A 21,381-nucleotide genomic window follows, 5' to 3' on the forward strand; every position below is an offset into this window, starting at 1 on the left:
TCATCCATATTTTTAGCACGTTCCAATGAAAAATGTACGTGCTACGGTCGACTTAGCGCCCCCCCCCCCCCACTTTAAGCAAAGTTAGACCTAACCATCATGCAGGCACATAGCATCAGGGAGAGGGGTGAGTCCCCCCCCCCCCCCCCCCCGGCTTTTTCTCGTAGCAAAAAAAATTGTTCCTAGATTTACCTTTAAAAAATGAAACATTAATAGTAATATCGAAAATTAAAGTCATATAGGTATACCCCCCCCCCCCCCCTTCCACAGATTAGGAATGTGAAGATTTGGGAATTTAATTTTTTTTTTGGCAGGTAAGAATTTTTTTTTTGAGTCATTCTCTGCCCCCCCCCCCCCCCTTCCACGGATTTGGATTTTCATGATTTGAAAATATAAATGACCTTTATTGTTATCATTATTTTTCTTTTTAGCTTGTCACTAGGTTTATGATAATAAGTCTACCTCCCCCTCCCCTTCCTCTCAATTTTCTTCCGACGCCACTGTTTCCAATGTGTAAATTATTTGTTCATTCCTCCTTTCCCATTGCAATACAAATGAATGCTCACGCTACAATACGCCTTTTCCAGAAAATCTATCTTAACAGTCTATTAAAACAAAAATTAAATCGGTTCATTAACATCTTTTGATTACCGTAATATTTTAAGAATATACAATACAACCATATGGTGAAATACGTGTAGTTATTCCGGATATCGGTTTGACCTGGGTACTAGTCGATAGGGGTGCGATTTGAGTTGATACCGAAAATGGCGGCATTTACTATTCGGAGTGGACGTAAAAGAAAGTTTGATGCAGATTGTTCGGACGAAGAAAATCCAGAGACTGTAGGTGACAATAGTGTAATTGATTTACTCATCATTTGTGAAGATCGTATCATTTATAGTGATATTCATTAGGGCATTGACTGTTGATCATGTTTGAAAGATCTGCAGAAGTACAGAAGTAAACAAACACACGTCACACGTTCAATCATAAAATTGTATGCTCTGCAGACTGAGAGTCTTTAAAAAAGCGTCATTAGTCCGTGAAAAAATTGTGCATGCACACTTTTTTTAAAATTCTGTTGTTCGGTTTATGTTGGGGTAAATACTAATAGAACATGATAAAATCACCAAAATAATTTTATATTGCTATTTATTTTTCCGTGAAATCCTCTTCCTACTTCTTGTATAATAATAGATAAACTGATAAATCTACCAGGATGCCTAACTATTCATTACTGTGAATTGGCTCAGTTTACCTCAAGTTTTGAAAAAAAAATTATTTAAAAAAAATAGGGGCCTACATGTATAGCCTATCAATGAAAGATCAATTGAAGCATGAGAATTATGAAATAACCATCAACTTAAAAATTATCCCTAGGATATGATATTGGTTGGTCACGTGAACAAATCTTGTGAAGCCCAATGCTTTTCAGAATCTGATTTGCTCATGTACCAACCAAGTTCATATCGCAGAGAACATTTTAACATTGTTGTTATTATTATGTGACGTTTGAAAAAGGCAAGCCATTTAGAAATGTTAAAACTACCGAGATTTTAAATTTACAGTAATCCCCCCGACAGGCGATGATCAATGTGACGTCATGAAAAAGTTCACACAAAACTAAACGTCACTTTTCTATAGGTTCATATTAGGAAACATATTTACAATAGAAAATATATGAAATCAAACAGAAACAAATCCAAATATCTCTATTGATATTTCATCTTTTTTCCATCCAGAGAAATATGGATTTTGCAGATTATAAAGACCCCTAGTTTACAAGTTCTAGGCATATTTTTATAAGATCGAGTCTTAGTCATGACTGACAACCAGAATTGCTAAATATTACATCCACGTTATATCCACATCGATATTCGTATTGTGATACTCTTAATTTCACATAGGGAACTTTTATTTTCTTGATCTTTCCACATGAATCCATAATTATTTACCTCTCTATGAAATGGATCACATGGTACACAGTAAACATTAAATTTTACATTTTAATTGGCACATTTTTGAGAGTATGATAAAAATGGCTCCTTTTAGTAAGCTAACATTGCTTAATTAAGGATAGTTTTGTTGTTTTAACTTTGTAATTGAAGGCTATTTGATTAATTTTTCATCATATTAATACATGTAGTATATAACTTAATTGAACCTAAGAGTCGTATCACATCAGATGATCTCAATCGAGGTAGGGGTGCTTTGCGGCTTGATTGATCTGATAAACGTAGCAAGCTGACAACTTGGCATAATCCAACCTTTTGGATCAACATACTGAAGTGTTATTATTATTTATCATGTAGGAACTTATGCTTGGTTTAAAGGGGTGTCACACATCAAAAACATAGTCAGTGGCTGTTTTTGTAATTTAAGGAATTTATAATTTCAGATAACGGCATGGAAGAAAGCCTTCAGAACTTTTTCCTGTCAAAGGCAATTGAAACTTCCTATGAAGAGAACTTTGCTGGTACACTGGAACAACTTGACAGAAGGTTAACATAGTGTAGATGGATAAATTTGATAAATCTGACAGTTCCTTAATTTGACTAGTAGGGACTTTCTAAATGGTAGTGCATAAATATTTGTACTTTTAAACAAAGTTGATTTTTTTCTATACATTTTTATGTGTCGTTAGTTTTTAAAAACAAGCAGAGGGAGGGGAAGGGGGTTGTCCAAGACTTGCTTTACATGCTTCTCATACCCCTTGTCACCTTGTCATTGTATGGCAACAATACGAGTTTGGATTTTTGCGAGGGAGGGGGGAGATAGGTTTTCATTTGCAAGAAGAGCTCAAAACTTAATTACCTTTCAGTTACTCTGGTAGTTTTCAGAAGGGGGGGGAGGGTGTATAATTGGTATTAGCCGATAATAAATGTAAACATTGCAGCCAGAAGAGTTCAAAACTTATTTTTAGCAAATTCCATTTATTGTCTTTAAGTTACCCTGGTAGTTTTCACAAGGGGGGGGGGGGTGTAATTGGTATTGGCCGATAATTTACGGTAACATTGCAGCCAGGCTGCACAATATACTTTGAATTAATTGCTATATTTCTTTTATCATTTTGCTCAAAAAGTCATCAGATTTAGGGTTTGTTAGGCCAAAAAAAAAATTAATCATTAGTTTCTCAGGCCAAAATTTTGAAATTTTGATGAGGCAGGCAGGTTTTTTTTTTTTTTTTGGGACAAAATTTACAATGATGGTAACCCATATTATATGATTTATTTGTGTACTCATCAGCAGATATTCATCAAGCTCATACATTGGCAAAGTTTAAACATTTGTTTTAATTTGTTCTTTTTAGTTTAAACTGTTATGTTTCCTTTTATAAGGTTGAGTTTTTGCATATGAACAAAAAAGACAAATGGTTTATGCCCCTGCTCCATTTTGCGGCCCATCTTTCCCCTCCACAGTAATAACAGGAGTCTAAACTGAAATAGGGGACTTCTTATGGCATTTTACTAGTTAAATTTGCCATATAAAAATTTATCAAATAAAGCATTCATTTGGGGGTGTTTTCTTATCAATCTTCAGTGCCTTGAGGACAGAAATCAAGGAAAATTAAATAAGTCACATAAAATTCTCAAACAATACAAGTGACCTTTATTCCTGCTTCTATGCAATATCACAGAGGCTTCAATTTCTGAAGATAACAAAGAAATTTCAGTGGTTGTGTTAACAGGGACCAACCCAGAGCAAACTTAGTTTAGGGAGACTTCACTTCTGAAATTCTCCCTCACAAAAAAATAGGGAGAAATCAGGTAGACTTCCATTTTTTGACAATGGCATAATGCTAATGATAATACATTTATACACAGATTCAACCTTAATTTGAATTTGATTAGAAGCAAGTCAATTAAAAATAAAACAACTCCTAAAATTTTTTAAATCTTATCCAATTTTTTAAATTTAATTTATTATATGTGTATTCATACATTTTGTAGCTGAAATGTTTCGTAATAATTTTATTGTGTTGGCTAAATGACAAATAAAATCAGTCTATGTGTTTAAGTGTATTTTGGAGGTATTAGTCTAACCCTTTGACCCAATATTACAACCGTCATATAGTTGGATCTATTTGCATGTTGTACAGAATTTTTTAGTTAAAGATAATTGTAGACAAACGGTTTCATGATTATTTTAGCACTAACTTGGCAGAGTTATTAATTAATTACAAGTTACCAACTAATTGTAATATCAGCACCTAAAGTTATAAACATCGGTTGTAATTTTCAGTGCACAGTATGTGGTTGCATCAACCGTATTTTTTATAGCCTCTGAAGATAAGACAGTCGCTAGTTATTAATCACAACAGGGGTTAACTTAGGCTATGAAAATGTCTTTTGCATTAGATGATTATCATTTTATTGCATTTGGAGTTAACTTTCACGATCGTGAACTCAGAATACAGGGCAACTTCAACCTCTCTTTCTGAGGAAATTCTGGCGAAGTTACCGACCACAAAGCGAGTAATTATATTTACATAAAGTTGTATTTAGCCCAGGTAGCCCCCTAGGTTGGTCACTGGGTAGATGTTTCAGATAAAATAACGTTTTTCACTGACAGAGACAAGCATTTGTTCTGAGCGTTTGTACATAGATTCCATAATAGAGAAAACCGATAATGATAAGATATAAAAAATTCGGAAAAATAACGATAAAAATGTTTGATGCGGCGATGATTTTACTGATGCGGCGGTGCCTGAGAAACAAATCATTAATTTTTTTTGGCCTTACTACAACTGTATATGGAAACATGTTTGGTTGTTAATGAACATAGAAAGCTTAGCTTTGCCTTTCATAAGTATACAGAAGAATGGTTTTATCAGTATTTGTTGTTTCTATTTCCATGGGGAAAAAAAGTTGTGTTTATTGTATTGTAAATAATTCTATAATAATGGATGAATAAATAATATTTTTTTAATGTTATTTAAAATAATGTTATGTTTTATTGTTTAGGTTTTCTGGTTCGAGAATCTAAGGAAATATTATTCAGAGCCCTAGAGAGTGAGAGGAAGATGTGCTACTCTGGGGATATGTTTGATAGCTGGATTTATTTTAGTCCAATTGAAATGAAAAGAAAGGAATGCTACATCAAGGTTAGTCTTTGTTCATTTCCAGATTATTAGGGTCCCACTCAGCAGACACCCTAAAATGATCTGTCTGTCCACACTTTCTTATATCTGTTCGTACTTCTTACCAAAATCTCTTGTCTCAATATGGTCCAGATATTTTGTATTTGACTCCATAAAGCTGATTTCATGACAATCTAATTAAAATTAGACCTTTCATCTCGCTCTCTGTTATCTATGGATACCGCCTTTCACGAGCAGTATCCATATATAACAGAGAGCGAGATGAAAGGTCTAATTTTAATTAGATTGATTTTATGAAGGCTATTGTTACTCAGGTGAGCATTTGGCCCACGGACCTCTTGTTCTTGGATATGTCAGACAACATTAAAACTGATGGTAGAAGCAGTGACAGAATATATATATTTTACTTTAAGGGTGTTGTTTACTCAGGGTTTGAGTTCTCAAATTCGGATTGTTATAAAGTTCAATGTAATGAGTAAAATTTGTTCTAAACAAAAAAAGTATTAATAAAATGAATTATTATTGACAAAACATTTGATATCTTTACTTTATTACGTAATTAGGCTCAAACAAAAATAGACTTTTAGCCAAACAGAGGAAATTCGGACTAAATTTTGCAGATTTTGTTTTCCGCTTAAACATTTTTGGCAGTACTCTAATATTGAAAGTTAAGATTTTATATTTTAGTCTTTATAATTTTTCATATTTTCTGCTGGTTTTACCTCACTTATTCATTAAAATAATTGTATGGCACGAATTGCGAAAATATTCAAAAATGCTTAAAAATGATAAAAGACACCATATCTCAAAATTTTGATCATTGACCTCATATAAATTTTATGCCAACAGAATAAGGTCAATATAAGTAGTTCAATGCTATAAATGTTTTTGTATTATCATCATTCAATTTTTTGTAAACTTAGATCCAAAATGGGTAGGAATTTGAAAACTGATAGAGGAAATTCGGACTGGAATATTTTTTCAAATTGTAGCTGAAATCTTAATGTTTTGTACCTATTTAGTGCCACTGCCATTCATAAAATGTATTACACTTTTTAAAGTGCTTTATTATTTGAAATATATTAACAATTAAGAAAATTTCAATTGTAGTGTAAAATTTTATGGGATTTTTCTTGATTTTTCAAAAAATATTCAATGGCCATTTACTCAAAAAGTAGGTCATTGACCTACTTTTTTGAAAGTGAAAAATAATAGTACAATCAAAGGTCTATAACATACAATAGATGGGGTTTCATTATCATCAGTGGAATTTTTTTTCATTCTGAGTAAACGTCATCCTTAAGAGATATTTTTAAAAATATTTTGAAAGTGTTCCTTGTATCATACTAGCTACATGTACCCGCATTTAATCAAGAAAACTATATCAATCAGATAGGTAAGTTTGCAAAAGTTCACATGATTTAAAAGAGGCAATTTCAAGACAAGTTCCCTACTGCTTTATTTAAAATTTTTTTCAAGTAGGAAATTAAAACTATTTGTACAAAATGATCATTTTTCCGCATCATATGAAATATTATAAGGAGTTTCTTGCATTCTAAAATGATCATTCTCGTACAAAACAACCCCCCCCCCCCCTCATTTTTTAAGAACGATTTATACACACTTTATGCATGCATGCTTTGCATGAATTAATTCACACTTTTTACTTAATGATAATTTACTTGAAAGAATTTATTCTCTTTGCAGCAATGCCATGTTGATTTTTGTATTATTTAATTTCAGAATAAAGACATGAAAGAGGTTACTGATGAAAACAGTCTATCAGAGATTCATCACCTGACAATGGCATTTAAGGCAGCACAGCTCGAACAGTTGCCGGACTCCTACACAGAAAGGTTGGATGTACAGGCAGTAAGTTCTGGTTTCTTCTTGCAAGTAACTCTTGCCTTTAGTAAGATTAGTAAACTATGCTATGATTAAATCATTGTGTTTTCTGTCACCTTCAGTATATACATGTCATGAAATGATCATATAAATCATATTGGTGGTAATTAAAACCTCACTTTGAAGGAGAGGAGAGGGGGTTATACTGTTTTACCCTTATGTGTCTGTCAGTACATGTAACAAATTTTTGTAAGGTTTTCCAGCAGCTATTAATCTCAGATGGTTGAAATTTTACTTCACTCTTTTACACCGTATGGTGGAATTCATTTTTGTACCAATCAGACGTCAACTTCAAGTAAAATAATGACTTTGTTTATTCCAAGCCAAAGATTTTTCACCTACTATTGGTTGCAGATGATTAAAATTTTAACACACTCTTTGTTTAGGCATTCCATATGGTGGGATTATTTTTTTAAACAAATTTGATATCAACTTCCTTTTAAATGTCAAACAAGCCTAGTTTGTAAATTCACATCAGAGCGAGGTGCACACTAGTGAGCATGGCAAGAGTCATATTGTATTAATTTTTTAACTCTGTTTTATACATTCTAAGGTGCTTAGCTATATTCACATTGACTATTGACAGATTTGACTTATATATGATATACTGGTCAAATTATTGAATTGTGTAACTTCAGTTTGAAAGTTTAAATGTATATCAACAATACCCTAGCAGGAGACATTTGCATCTGTTAATTTCATCATTTTATATTTACATTTGCAAATATGCCTCCTTATGTGAATCTATAGAAAAACAAAAACGTTCAATTCTGTATGAACGTTTTCATGACGTCGCAATGATAACTGCACTTATCGCTTGACGGGAGCTTTATTGCAAATGTAAAAACATCGTTATGTTAATGATTCTGAACAGTTTGTCATTCTTAAACGTAAAAATATGTAATAAACAGCACTGTTAAAAAGTTCACCAGGATATGAACTTGGTTGGTACGAGATCAAATCTTCTGAGAAGCCCTTAGGGCTTCACAGGATTTGATCACGTGACCAACCAAGTTCATATCCCAGTGAACTTTCTAAATTGCTGTTTACTTCTTAAATAAACTCAAGTTACTTCATTTACCTTAAAAACTGGAGATTGCACACAGGCTCACAAACAAGAGGCCCATGGGCCACATCGCTCACCTGAGGAACAATAGGTATGATAAAATCAGCTTAATGGAGTCATAATACAAACTATCTGGACAATGTACAATAATACATGTTGATCCTGTATAAATAAAATCCATTTTCCCCTGGATATTCTTATGTTTATAATCATTAGTCCCTTTTCTAACAGGACGATTTTATAGTCATATCATATGTTGAGTATTGCAGTTCTCAAAAAGATCCTTAACAATTGTTTATATATGGGATATAAACGTACATAAACTCTGAACCTTCTTGTGAGGCCAAAGAATTGTCCTGGGGCCAAAGTCTTAACAATTAGAAAGAATCATCTGGCTGATTAGTTTCTGAGAAGAAGATTTTTAAAGATTTACCATATATATTCCTTTGTTAAACTTTGACCCCCCATTGTGGCCCCACCCTACCCCTGGGGATCATGATTTTCACAACTTTGAATTTACACTACCTAAGGACGCTTCCACACAAGTTTAAGCTTTCCTGGCTGATTAGTTTCTGAGAAGAAGATTTTTAAAGATTTACCATATATATTCCTATGTAAAACTTTGACCCTCCATTGTGGCCCCACCCTACCCTCGGGGGACATGATTTTCACAACTTTGAATCTACACTACTTGATGATGCTTCCACACAAGTGTCAGCTTTACTGGCTGATTAGTTTCTGAGAAGAAGATTTTTAAAGATTTACTCTATATATTCCTATGTTAAACTTCAACACCCCATTGTGGCCCCACCCTACCCTCGGGGGTCATGATTTTCACAACTTTGAACTACACTACCTGAGGATGCTTCCACACAAGTTTCAGCTTTCCTGGCTGATTAGTTTCTGAGAAGAAGATTTTTAAAGATTTACTCTTTATATTCCTATGTAAACCTTCGACCACCCATTGTGGCCCCATCATACCCCCGGGGGTCATGATTTTCACAAATATGAATCTACACTACCTGAGGATGCTTTCACACAAGTGTCAGCTTTCCTGGCTGATTAGTTTCTGAGAAGAAGATTTTTAAAGATTTACTCTATATATTCCTATGTAAAACTTCGACCCTCCATTGTGGCCCCACCCTACCCCCGGGGATCATGATTTTCACAACTTTGAATTTACACTACCTGAGGATGCTTCCACACAAGTTTCAGCTTTCCTGGCTGATTAGTTTCTGAGAAGAAGATTTTTAAAGATTTACTCTATATATTCCTATGTAAAACTTCGACACCCCATTGTGGCCCCACCCTACCCCCCAGGGGTCATGATTTTCACAACTTTGAATCTACACTACCTGATGATGCTTCCACACAAGTGTCAGCTTTACTGGCTGATTAGTTTCTGAGAAGAAGATTTTTAAAGATTTACTCTATATATTCCTATGTTAAACTTCGACACCCCATTGTGGCCCCACCCTACCCTCGGGGGTCATGATTTTCACAACTTTGAATCTACACTACCTGAGGATGCTTCCACACAAGTTTCAGCTTTTCTGGCTGATTAGTTTCTGAGAAGCAGATTTTTAAAGATTTACTCTTTATATTCCTATGTAAACCTTCGACCACCCATTGTGGCCCCACCATACCCCCGGGGGTCATGATTTTCACAACTATGAATCTACACTACCTGAGGATGCTTTCACACAAGTGTCAGCTTTCCTGGCTGATTAGTTTCTGAGAAGAAGATTTTTAAAGATTTACTCTATATATTCCTATGTAAAACTTCGACCCTCCATTGTGGCCCCACCCTACCCCCGGGGATCATGATTTTCACAACTTTGAATTTACACTACCTGAGGATGCTTCCACACAAGTTTCAGCTTTCCTGGCTGATTAGTTTCTGAGAAGAAGATTTTTAAAGATTTACTCTATATATTCCTATGTAAAACTTCGACACCCCATTGTGGCCCCACCCAACCCCCCAGGGGTCATGATTTTCACAACTTTGTATGTACACTACCTGAGGATGCTTTCACACAAGTTTCAGCTTTCCTTGCTGATTAGTTTCTGAGAAGAAGATTTTTAAAGATTTACTCAATATATTCCTATGTTAAACTTCGACACCCCATTGTGGCCCCACCCTACCCCCAGGGGGTCATGATTTTCACAACTTTGAATCTACACTACCTGAGGATGCTTCCACTCAAGTTTCAGCTTTTCTGGCTGATTAGTTTCTGAGAAGAAGATTTTTAAAGATTTACTCTATATATTCCTATGTTAAATTTCGACCCCCAATTGTGGCCCCACCCTACCCTCGGGGGTCATGATTTTCACAACTTTGAATCTACACTACCTGAGGATGCTTCCACACAAGTTTCAGCTTTCCTGGTCTTATGGTTCATGAGAAGAAGATTTTTAAAGATTTACTCTTTATATTCCTATGTAAACCTTCGACCACCCATTGTGGCCCCACCATACCCCCGGGGGTCATGATTTTCACAACTATGAATCTACACTACCTGAGGATGCTTTCACACAAGTGTCAGCTTTCCTGGCTGATTAGTTTCTGAGAAGAAGATTTTTAAAGATTTACTCTATATATTCCTATGTAAAACTTCGACCCTCCATTGTGGCCCCACCCTACCCCCGGGGATCATGATTTTCACAACTTTGAATTTACACTACCTGAGGATGCTTCCACACAAGTTTCAGCTTTCCTGGCTGATTAGTTTCTGAGAAGAAGATTTTTAAAGATTTACTCTATATATTCCTATGTAAAACTTCGACACCCCATTGTGGCCCCACCCTACCCCCCAGGGGTCATGATTTTCACAACTTTGTATGTACACTACCTGAGGATGCTTTCACACAAGTTTCAGCTTTCCTTGCTGATTAGTTTCTGAGAAGAAGATTTTTAAAGATTTACTCTATATATTCCTATGTTAAACTTCGACACCCCATTGTGGCCCCACCCTACCCCCAGGGGGTCATGATTTTCACAACTTTGAATCTACACTACCTGAGGATGCTTCCACTCATGTTTCAGCTTTTCTGGCTGATTAGTTTCTGAGAAGAAGATTTTTAAAGATTTACTATATATATTCCTATGTTAAATTTCGACCCCCAATTGTGGCCCCACCCTACCCTCGGGGGTCATGATTTTCACAACTTTGAATTTACACTACATGAGGATGCTTCCACACAAGTTTCAGCTTTCCTGGCTGATTAGTTTCTGAGAAGAAGATTTTTAAAGATTTACTCTATATATTCCTATGTTAAATTTCGACCCCCAATTGTGGCCCTACTCTACCCTCGGGGGTCATGATTTTCACAAATTAGAATCTACACTACCTGAGGATGCTTCCACACAAGTTTCAGTTTTCCTGGTCTTATGGTTCATGAAAAGAAGATTTTCAAAGATTTACTCTGTATATTCCTATGTAAAACTTTGACCCCCCATTGTGGCCCCACCCTACCCCCGGGGGGTCATGATTTTCACAAATTAGAATCTACACTACCTGATAATGCTTCCACACAAGTTTCAGCTTTCCTGGTCTTATGGTTCATGAGAGGAAGATTTTTGAAAATTTCTCGAAAATTTTCATAAATTCCTAATTATCTCCCTTTGCAAAAGGGCGTGATCCTTAATTTTTACAAATTTAAATCCCCTTAGGCTAAGAATGCTTTGTGCCAAGTTTGGTTGAAATTGGCCCAGTGGTTCTTGAGAAGATGTTGAAAATGTGAAAAGTTTACAGACAGACGGACAGACAGACAGTCGGACAGACGGACGACAGACAAAATGTGATCAGAATAGCTCACTTGAGCTTTCAGCTCGGTGAGCTAAAAATGAATTGAAATTTGATTACAGTTATCATGTACTATCATAACAATTTGTAATGGTTTAAACATGTGATCCTTCTGTTGTTATTCTTTAGACTTTTGAAATCATAAGTCAGTTGGAGTTTTATGATATTTATTAAGCACTGTAATCGTATAGTGGTATAAAAGCAATATATAATCAATCTGCTATCAATCCAAAATCCATCTCCTCATTATTAATCAAATCATAAGTATATAAATCAGTGAAATAAAATAATCAATTGTTAGAACATCCTTTCGGGTCACAGTTCATAAGTGACTTATAACGAAGTCCATTGTTAAAGGTTAATTACAATTAAGAGTCTTGCATCCGTTGACCGCTTTCCAAAGTCCAATCATCATCGAGAGTTTTATTCTTCCTGGTCATTCCGCTAACACCACAAATTCTAACTACGCAGTTGTCCCTCTCGGTCAATGACCTTTAACATTGTTCACTATACACTTATTTCGTATCGAGTGCACAACAAGCTAATGACTAATTAACGTAAAGCAGAATACAATCATAAAATTATATTTCATATATATACGGCTATCTGGTTACATACGTTCCCCTAACAAAAGAAATATCCCCGAGGGAGATTTCTTTCGTCAGGTGCCCGGTGTGAGAAATTATCCTTCAAACTCTTCTAGGTCAGATGAACTTCCTGGTGACACACCGGTCAGAACATCTATGTTAAGAGGTTGAATGAAGTGAACAATTTCCTATACCGGCTTGAGACACAATAATAGTCTGTTAACAATTATGTATACTTCACTCATGACAATATATAATTGTTTAGCAATTCATGCAAAAGTCAGTAATAATAATATATACTTTTGACAACAATATTAATCAATACAAAATAATCAAAATCAAATATAATTGCAATCATTTGCAATCAGAAGTGTCCAATGTCCAAAGTTCCACACAGGTAACATATAAAGTCCATTATAAAATGTTAATTCAAGCATAAGCGCCGCTAAAATTATAATAAAATACATAAGCATATATAAATGTTACACAGTCCAGCGTACATAAAAGTTACACTAAAGTTATCGGTTTCATACAATTGCATCCATTTCGAATAATCGGAACGATAATCAAGAAAACGTTGTGTAATTCGGATTCGAAGAATTCCATTCGCAGTTCTCAGCTCACCACATTTGATTTCAAATATAACATTACATAATTATTTCAAAAACATTTTACATTTTTCACAAATTTGAACATATTGAATACACAATTTTCATAAGCACACCAACGGCACTTCCTGCGCGGATGGCGAGTTTGCTCCTCGCGGAACATCGACTGCGTTCCTCTATTTCTTAGACATCAACGCCCTTTCTGCAAGGTATTCGCGTGCCAAGTCCGGGTCCGGTCCATAGCGTTCAGGCCTCGGATAATCGGAGTTCCTATTCTCTCCGGTCAACTGGTATGCTAATTCTTCAGTGATTGGTCCAATAGCGTGAGCGTCTGCAATTGATCGTCGTGGTTTTCCATAACGGCGAGGTTTCTTTGGGGTTGTAGTGTCCTTTACTATGGGGTTCATTTCAATAGTCTCTTGGGAATTTCGTTGATCAGGATTAACACCAGACAAATTGTCTCTGCCAGAACTTTCCTCATCCCCGTCACCACCCCTTTTTCGACAACCCGACCAGCAACCACGGCACTTATATCCTAACTTTTTGATAGTTTTACGTTTCATAATACAAATTCCAAATACAATAATTATTGCCAAAATCAAAAATACATAAAACCAAAGACTTCCCACCCAAGGTAATGATTCCATAGATTGTAGTTCATTGTTTACTGGCAATTCCGCCATTAGTGTGTCCATAGGGAAAACTTTAATATCCTTTAATTTATCGGGGATCTTAATGTGTCCCATCCCCGGAAATTTGATGTTAAGGGGATCCCAGTGTGTATGTGTTTATGCCATCAATAAAATTTTGAAAGGAGTCCGACATATTAAATTGACTTTCTCGATTATAGTAAGGAGGAAGTAATAATGAACCATGAAAACCAGAACATCCTTGTCCAAACTCAAGATGTTTATCTTTACATTTATTAATTTACCAGTGATTTTAAATTTCTTACAACGACAAAGATTAACGGTTTCTTTACATAATCGCGGGTTCCGATATTTCGAATATGTGTAATCTCCGTTACGTCTGCAGTATTTCATTATCAGTCAAAATGTCAAAGGGACCACCTTACTGTACCTATTCAAAAGCGAGCAATACATACAAAGCAAGTTTACTCATTATTATTTATATTTACAACACATTATACAATTGCTTTAATCATGTCGGCCATTTTATCAGCAACAATAGCAAGACAATTCTCTACGTGTTGTTGTTTGCTAACAGCTATATTCTTACGAGGTTTAGGGACTGGTTTACGCGGTTTGGGAATTGGTTTACGGGTGAAGCCTAGACCTACTTTAGAATTTATTTCACCAATTTCCATATCCTCGTCTAAGGGCATAGCTGGGGTATTTAAAGGTACCTCATAATTTTGATCATTATATTCACTTTGTTCTGACTCAGGGTTCTCATCCGATTCCGACTCAACAGTCTGTTCATGCTCGTCCTTACTCGGTCGACCATCCATGATCTGTTTAGCCCTTATGCGTCTCTGAAGTTCAGCTAAGGGTATATCTTCTTCGTCTGAAGAATTTTCTCTCTCTTGTTGTTTAAACCGAATAGCTCTTTCTAATGGCTCTGGCTGCAACTCGCCATCATCTTCCGAAGATGATTCCTCCTCAGGTGGTACCACATAATTGGTTTTTCTCAGAGTTCTTCCACCTTCTTCAATATCTTGTGGGAGGGGCCAGTGCGAAATATCTGCCAATCTCAATTGTCGTGCATGGCACTTGGTGATAGATCCAGTTAATTGATCCTTCACCACAAAACTGACTGGTCCTTTCTGTTCAATAATTCGGTAATAGGGGAGCCACTTTTTATCTAGTTTGTTTTGTCTCCTGTTGTTCTTGAGATAGACTGGGTCTCCTACCTGGAAATCTTCATGTTTGCTCTTCTTATCAGCCTGGGCTTTCTGTTTCTTCTTGGCTTCTTTCATATTTCGATGTACTAGCATAAACGCCTTGTGCTGTTCTTGAAGGGCGATTTTATGTTGATCTTCTCCTGCATATTTTCGACGAGGTTTCAGTAAAGTATCAAGAGGTAATACAACGTCTCTATTGTACATCAGATAGTATGGGGAAAACTTTGAGGATTCATTCGGGTGAAATCGAATGGCTGCCAAAGTCTGGTTAAGATGAATATCCCATGTTTGAGCATTGTCTATTATCTTCTTAGCCATTACGTCATGAAGAGTGCGGTGGAATCTCTCTACCTTGCCGTTGCCTTGAGGACTGTAGTAAGATGTTGTGATGTGGTTAATGTTTAGTTCTTTCAAGGTTTCTTGTACCTTTTGATTCACATTCTCTGTTCCATTGTCTGTGAGAATTTGAAGAGGACAGCCATATCTGGGGTATATTTCTTCTAATATAAGGTGCACTATATTGTCAGCTGACTTGTCAGGAACGGGAAAGGCTTCCGGCCATCCAGAGTAAATGTCAATGAAAGAAACTATATACTTGTTTCCTGTCAGTGAGGTTGGATATGGTCCTGACAAATCGAGTCCTACCTTAGCCATTGGAAAAGGTGGTATGTCTGTCTCTTGAAGTGGCGGTTGAGTTCTCTTATTGCTCCTCGTTTGGCATATTACGCATCCTCCTATATAAGAATATAATCTCTTGTATAAGTTTGGCATATAATATTTTTGTCTGATTACATCATACGTTTTGTCCACTCCCATATGTCCAAGTCCATCATGGTATTGTTGTACTACCAACAGTTCTAACTCACGTGGTATATACAAGCGCAGTCTCGGACCTTCAGAATCTCCATCTGAAAGATAGTACATTAAGCCATCTATTTCAAGAAACTTCTTTTCTTCGGTCGCCGTTGCTTTTCCTTTACTCAACCTATTCCTCAGCTTTTTGATCTGTTCATCATTTTGTTGGCTCTCCTTTATGTTTATTTCTTCCGGTAAGTCGATGAAAGGCTTGAGCAATTCGTCCTGCTGTTTAACTTCGCACCTGGCTAATCTTTTGGGTGAGAAAGCATTTGAGTTTAGTACGTTTACTTCAAAGAAATTGTCTTTAACATCCGGTTCATCACATTCAGATTTTTCTTCCGCTTCATCATCAGAGATAGTGGACGGTAACCTGGACAAAAGATCTGCACAGCAATTGAACCTTCCTTCTATGTACTCTACCTTGCAGTTATATCCAGCGATACTCAAAGCCCATAATTGAATCTTTTTATTTTGCATAGGGGATTCTAAAATATATTTGAGCGGTTTGTGATCTGTCCGTATAGTAAACTCAGCACTGTGAAGGTAATGGTCCAGCTTCTGGAGGGCGTAGTGGATTGCAAATGCCTCCTTTTCTATGGTTGACCATTTCACCTGGGTTTTACTCAGCTTGTGGGATAGATAGTATATCGGCTTATCTTCTCCTTCGTCAGTCTTTTGGGTGAGGCAAGCTCCGATACAATTGTCGCTGGCATCGGTGTACAAGATGTATGGCTTATTAGTATCTGGATAAGCTAATAAAGGCACTACTGTTAAACTCTCTCTAAGGAAGTCAAATGCTTCTTGACAGCATGATGTCCACTTGAACCTGGCATACTTCCTGGTTAAGTCGATCAATGGCTCCGCAATCTTTGAGAAATTTGGTATAAATCTTCTATAATAACTGCACATACCTATAAAACCACGGACTTCTCGAACTGTAGTGGGGGCTGGTAATTTCTTAATGGCTTCCACTTTCTTCGGATCCGGTTTGACGCCATGTTCATTGATAATAAAACCAAGATATTCAGTCTGCTCTTTGAAGAAGCTACACTTCTTTAACTTCAGTTTTAGTCCATGCGTCCTTAGACGATCAAACACTTCCTGGATATGATGGAGGTGATCTTCCGGTGTTTCTGAGAATATGAGTATATCGTCCAGGTATGCGATAGCAAACTCCTCTTGTCCTTGTAGAACGATGTTCATGAGTTCTTGGAAGACTGCTGGGGCATTACTTAATCCAAATGGCATCCTATTAAATTGAAACAATCCTTTGTGGCATGCAAAAGCTGTCTTTTCTTTACTTGACTCTTCTAATTTTACCTGCCAATATCCACTCTTTAAATCTAGTGCAGTGAAGTACCTGGCCTTACCGAGCAAACAAAGAATGTCATCAATCAATGGTAATGGGAATGATACTGGTCTTACTATCTTGTTTAAACTTCGAAAGTCTACGCACATCCGGTCTGATCCGTCCTTCTTCTTTACTACTACCAGAGGAAATGACCAAGGCGACTGTGATCTTTCAATAATCCTTGCGCTCATCATCTCCTTTATGGCCTTGTCGATTATCTGTCTTTTATTGAGGGGAACTCGATATGGTCTGTTCTTTATCGGGTGATGGTCTCCAGTTTCTATCTTCATTTTGACGGTGTCGGTCACTCCAAGGTCGCTGTCCTTTTTAGCAAATAAGTCATTGTTTTTCCTCACAAGTCTTTGGATGGAGTGTTCGAATCTTTCAGGCACATCAATCTTTTCTTCATTGTCCTGTTGGGTTTGGATCTCCGAGATTTCTTTTGGTCTTAATGCAGTGACACGTCCTACGATGTAGCCTTTAGGGATTTTGTAACTTTTGTTGGTTTGATTAACGAAGATCATGGGAATTTTTCTGTCTCTTCGGACAACACAAACTGAGTCTTTTAAATATAGTCCTGGGTCCTCCATAATACAATTATTGTCTATACTGTTCACTTCCACTAAGTCTTTATTTTCAAGGGGAAAATTATTGTTCACTTTTCCATAAAATACAGTCACAGTATTTGGTTTCACCATAAGTTTCTTAGGTGTTCTTACGATCGTTGAGATGTGTAGATCCTCCTTTAATTCGGCATAAGCCCTGCCATCAATGCGCATGAGTCCAAGATCAAAGTATAAACGGACATTGTTTTTCTTGAGCCAATCACGACCGAGAATCAGGTTTCGGTTGAGTCCCTTTGTCACAAAAAGTTTATGGTCTAAAGTTAACCCTGCAATCTTAAATGAAATATTTACATACCCTAACGCAATTAAAGAATTACCATTTGCTGCTTGAAGACAAGGAATATCATTTTTACACAATTTGGGGCGGGGGAACAAATTATCATACATTTTTTTACTAATCAAAGATACGGCCGCGCCAGTATCTACTAACGCTCTGAATTTATTTTTTCCAATTTTTAATAAACAGCTACTGGGGTTGTTTGTAAAATTAATTTCAAATGTAGGTTTTTTTATGAAAATTCTTCCTTCGGGCTTCAACGAAGGAAGAACATCTTAGTTTTCCTGATTTTGTTTATCAAAAGTGGCGCAACGGGTCCAGATTTTGGGTGATCTCCTATCATTTTGGTCTTTAAAATCACGTGATCGATCTTGACGATCAGCTGACCTACCTCTGTTTTGCTGCGTTCTGGGAAACCTGCGTTTGCTCCAGCAATCTGCACGCAAATGTCCTATTCTACCACAATTCCAACACTCAATCGGTGGGCGGGGGCTTTGCTCAACATAATGCACAGACTGAGTATTATGAAGTCGTTTATTTAATTGAGGGCGGGGCCTAACCTGGGGTTTATTTAGTGGACAGAATCTGGCCCTATGACCAACCTTCATACACTTAAAACACCCTTTGTTCCTCGTGTGGTCAACCTCCATGGGTTCTTCCTGTCTATTGTCTGTCGAGGACAAGTTAACCAATCTTTCACTTAATAAAGGCGTTGTACTGTCAAACTTTGAAACAGTCTGTCTATTGTCATTCGGCGTAGTACTTATTATACTTGACCCCCTTATAGCTAGTCTTTGTCTTAAATTTTGTTCGCGCATTGCTAACTGAATTGCTGACTCCAAGTCTTTGGGGTTTTCTCTAAGGATTTTCATCCTGAGATAGTCAAAGGTCAGACCGTCACAGAATATGTCTACAAGTTGTTGTTGGACTAAGGGATCTTTTAATTTGTCTTTACTATACGCGTCTTCCGCGATTTGCAACAACCGTTCCGCGAATAACTGTACACTTTCGTTTGAATTTTGCCGCGTCCTGCGCATTACTGCTAACGCGTGTTGTGAGTCGGTTATCTCCGCGAATCTGTTTTTTAAGGATTCTTTTAAATCGTTCCACGACGGCATTTCTTCCGACGCGTCTGTTTCGTCCAAATATCTTTTGATAAAGTCCCCTACCGAACCTTTACTCGTAATATACGCGAGCATGGGGATTTCATGACCCTGTTTCCCAGACAATAAAGCATATTTTTCAATTTCCTTTATCCACTGCTTGTATTTACTAGCATCTCCTTCGAAAGGAGTTATCACAGAAGATAGGGGCACTGTAAGCGCGGATGTTATAGCTTTAACCTGACCAATGAAAAAATCTTTATCATCATCCTGATTTGGGACTCGGTGTCGAGGTTCATTAGTTTCATACAACCTTGCATCATAATATGTGTCAGTTTGTTTTTCAAAAGTGTTTTGTTTTACCTGTTCTTGTTCTGAGAATTTTTGACCTGTTTCATGCCCTTCCTTTTCTTCACTTTGACCCAACCCCGCAAATTGTTTTTCCAATTGTTCCATTTGATTTTTAAATTCTTTTCTATCATAACCATTTCCAGTTGCCATATAGGTTGCTGATCAGCGTTATTTACTTTGAGATAGCGAACAGAGATATTGAGAAAAAGTTCTTACCTTAACAGTTCAGTTTTTCTTTAGCACTTCGTTTTATCCTGGTCACTGGCACCATAAAAGTCTATGTGATCCTTCTGTTGTTATTCTTTAGACTTTTGAAATCATAAGTCAGTTGGAGTTTTATGATATTTATTAAGCACTGTAATCGTATAGTGGTATAAAAGCAATATATAATCAATCTGCTATCAATCCAAAATCCATCTCCTCATTATTAATCAAATCATAAGTATATAAATCAGTGAAATAAAATAATCAATTGTTAGAACATCCTTTCGGGTCACAGTTCATAAGTGACTTATAACGAAGTCCATTGTTAAAGGTTAATTACAATTAAGAGTCTTGCATCCGTTGACCGCTTTCCAAAGTCCAATCATCATCGAGAGTTTTATTCTTCCTGGTCATTCCGCTAACACCACAAATTCTAACTACGCAGTTGTCCCTCTCGGTCAATGACCTTTAACATTGTTCACTATACACTTATTTCGTATCGAGTGCACAACAAGCTAATGACTAATTAACGTAAAGCAGAATACAATCATAAAATTATATTTCATATATATACGGCTATCTGGTTACAAACAGATAATTAGGTAGTTTATAGTGATTGTATAATATGCACATTTATATGTAGTACGTTTTCTACTATGAAACCAATAGGAACACTTTCTTTCTCTCTGAAGTTAAAATTTTATGACCTTTTGTTTGAATAAATAGTGATTTTGTTGAAGTTATTTGAATCATTTTCTTTTGCAGGAATCAGGACATTTACTGAGTGGTAGTCAAGCAGATAATTCACCTGTCCACCCTTCTCAAATGGCATATTTGTATTGGGAGGCCAAAGCACAAGGATTTAGTGATCTTAGGGGAAAACTTTTTGCAGTAGCATTCTTAAAATTTTTGTTCACAGGAATAGGAGATGTAAATGTTTCCTATTCTACTACAGGATGTGAATCTTACCTTAACTGCTGGGGCTACATCCAAGATGGTCCAACTGAAAGTTCATCAGAGTGTTCATACAGTGCTGATCAGAATCCATTATTGTCAACATCAAAGGATAAATATAGATCAGTGTTGAAAAATTCCAAAAACATTGCATTCGACTTGAAAGCCAATTCTAGGAAAGCCACATCGGATGTTTGTGTGTCAATAGGTGACAATTTAGTTCTGATAGCAGAGATAGCCAATGTCAGTGACATTGAGTGTAAGAGAATCCATCAGCTTCATACTAATATGTTGTTAAGTTTGAACAAACATAAGACTCTCTTTGGACTGTTAATACAAGGACATCAGGTTTATCTAGCAGAGTACACATTTGATCAAGCAGGAGGCTATAAGAGAGAGTTCAGTCAAAAGGCATTCAAGTACCAGAGAGAGGACCTAAAGCTGCTGTATTCTTACTTGCAGACACATTTTATGTCAAAATAAGAATTTATTGAAATGATGAAAAATCCTGGTTTTAAGTTATTGCAGTGTTAACAAATTGATCAGTTGTACATACATTTATATAATTTCATGTGAAACTTGTGCACATTCATATTCAATTTCATACAAATCACTAGTCTTCTGGATATGATGGTGTTTGTCTTTGTTATGTTTCCAGTACAATAGGAAGGTATAGTATATTGATTTTGTGAAGCAATAAACTTTTATTTATGAGAA

The 21,381-nt window shown here is 36.3% G+C and overlaps 1 protein-coding gene across 1 annotated transcript; it reads left to right on the top strand.

Annotated features, from left to right (window-relative positions):
* Positions 1 to 749: 749 nt before the first annotated feature.
* On the top strand, positions 750 to 21,381 carry LOC128180224 (uncharacterized). The gene is made up of 5 exons (XM_052848152.1): positions 750 to 860; positions 2,402 to 2,504; positions 4,968 to 5,107; positions 6,848 to 6,976; positions 20,476 to 21,381. The coding sequence occupies exons 1-5, from the start codon at positions 768 to 770 to the stop codon at positions 21,145 to 21,147; spliced, it is 1,137 nt and encodes a 378-aa protein (XP_052704112.1). The 5' UTR covers positions 750 to 767; the 3' UTR covers positions 21,148 to 21,381.

The sequence above is a fragment of the Crassostrea angulata genome, chromosome 4, assembly GCF_025612915.1.
Source record: "Crassostrea angulata isolate pt1a10 chromosome 4, ASM2561291v2, whole genome shotgun sequence".
Taxonomy (NCBI): domain Eukaryota; kingdom Metazoa; phylum Mollusca; class Bivalvia; order Ostreida; family Ostreidae; genus Magallana; species Magallana angulata.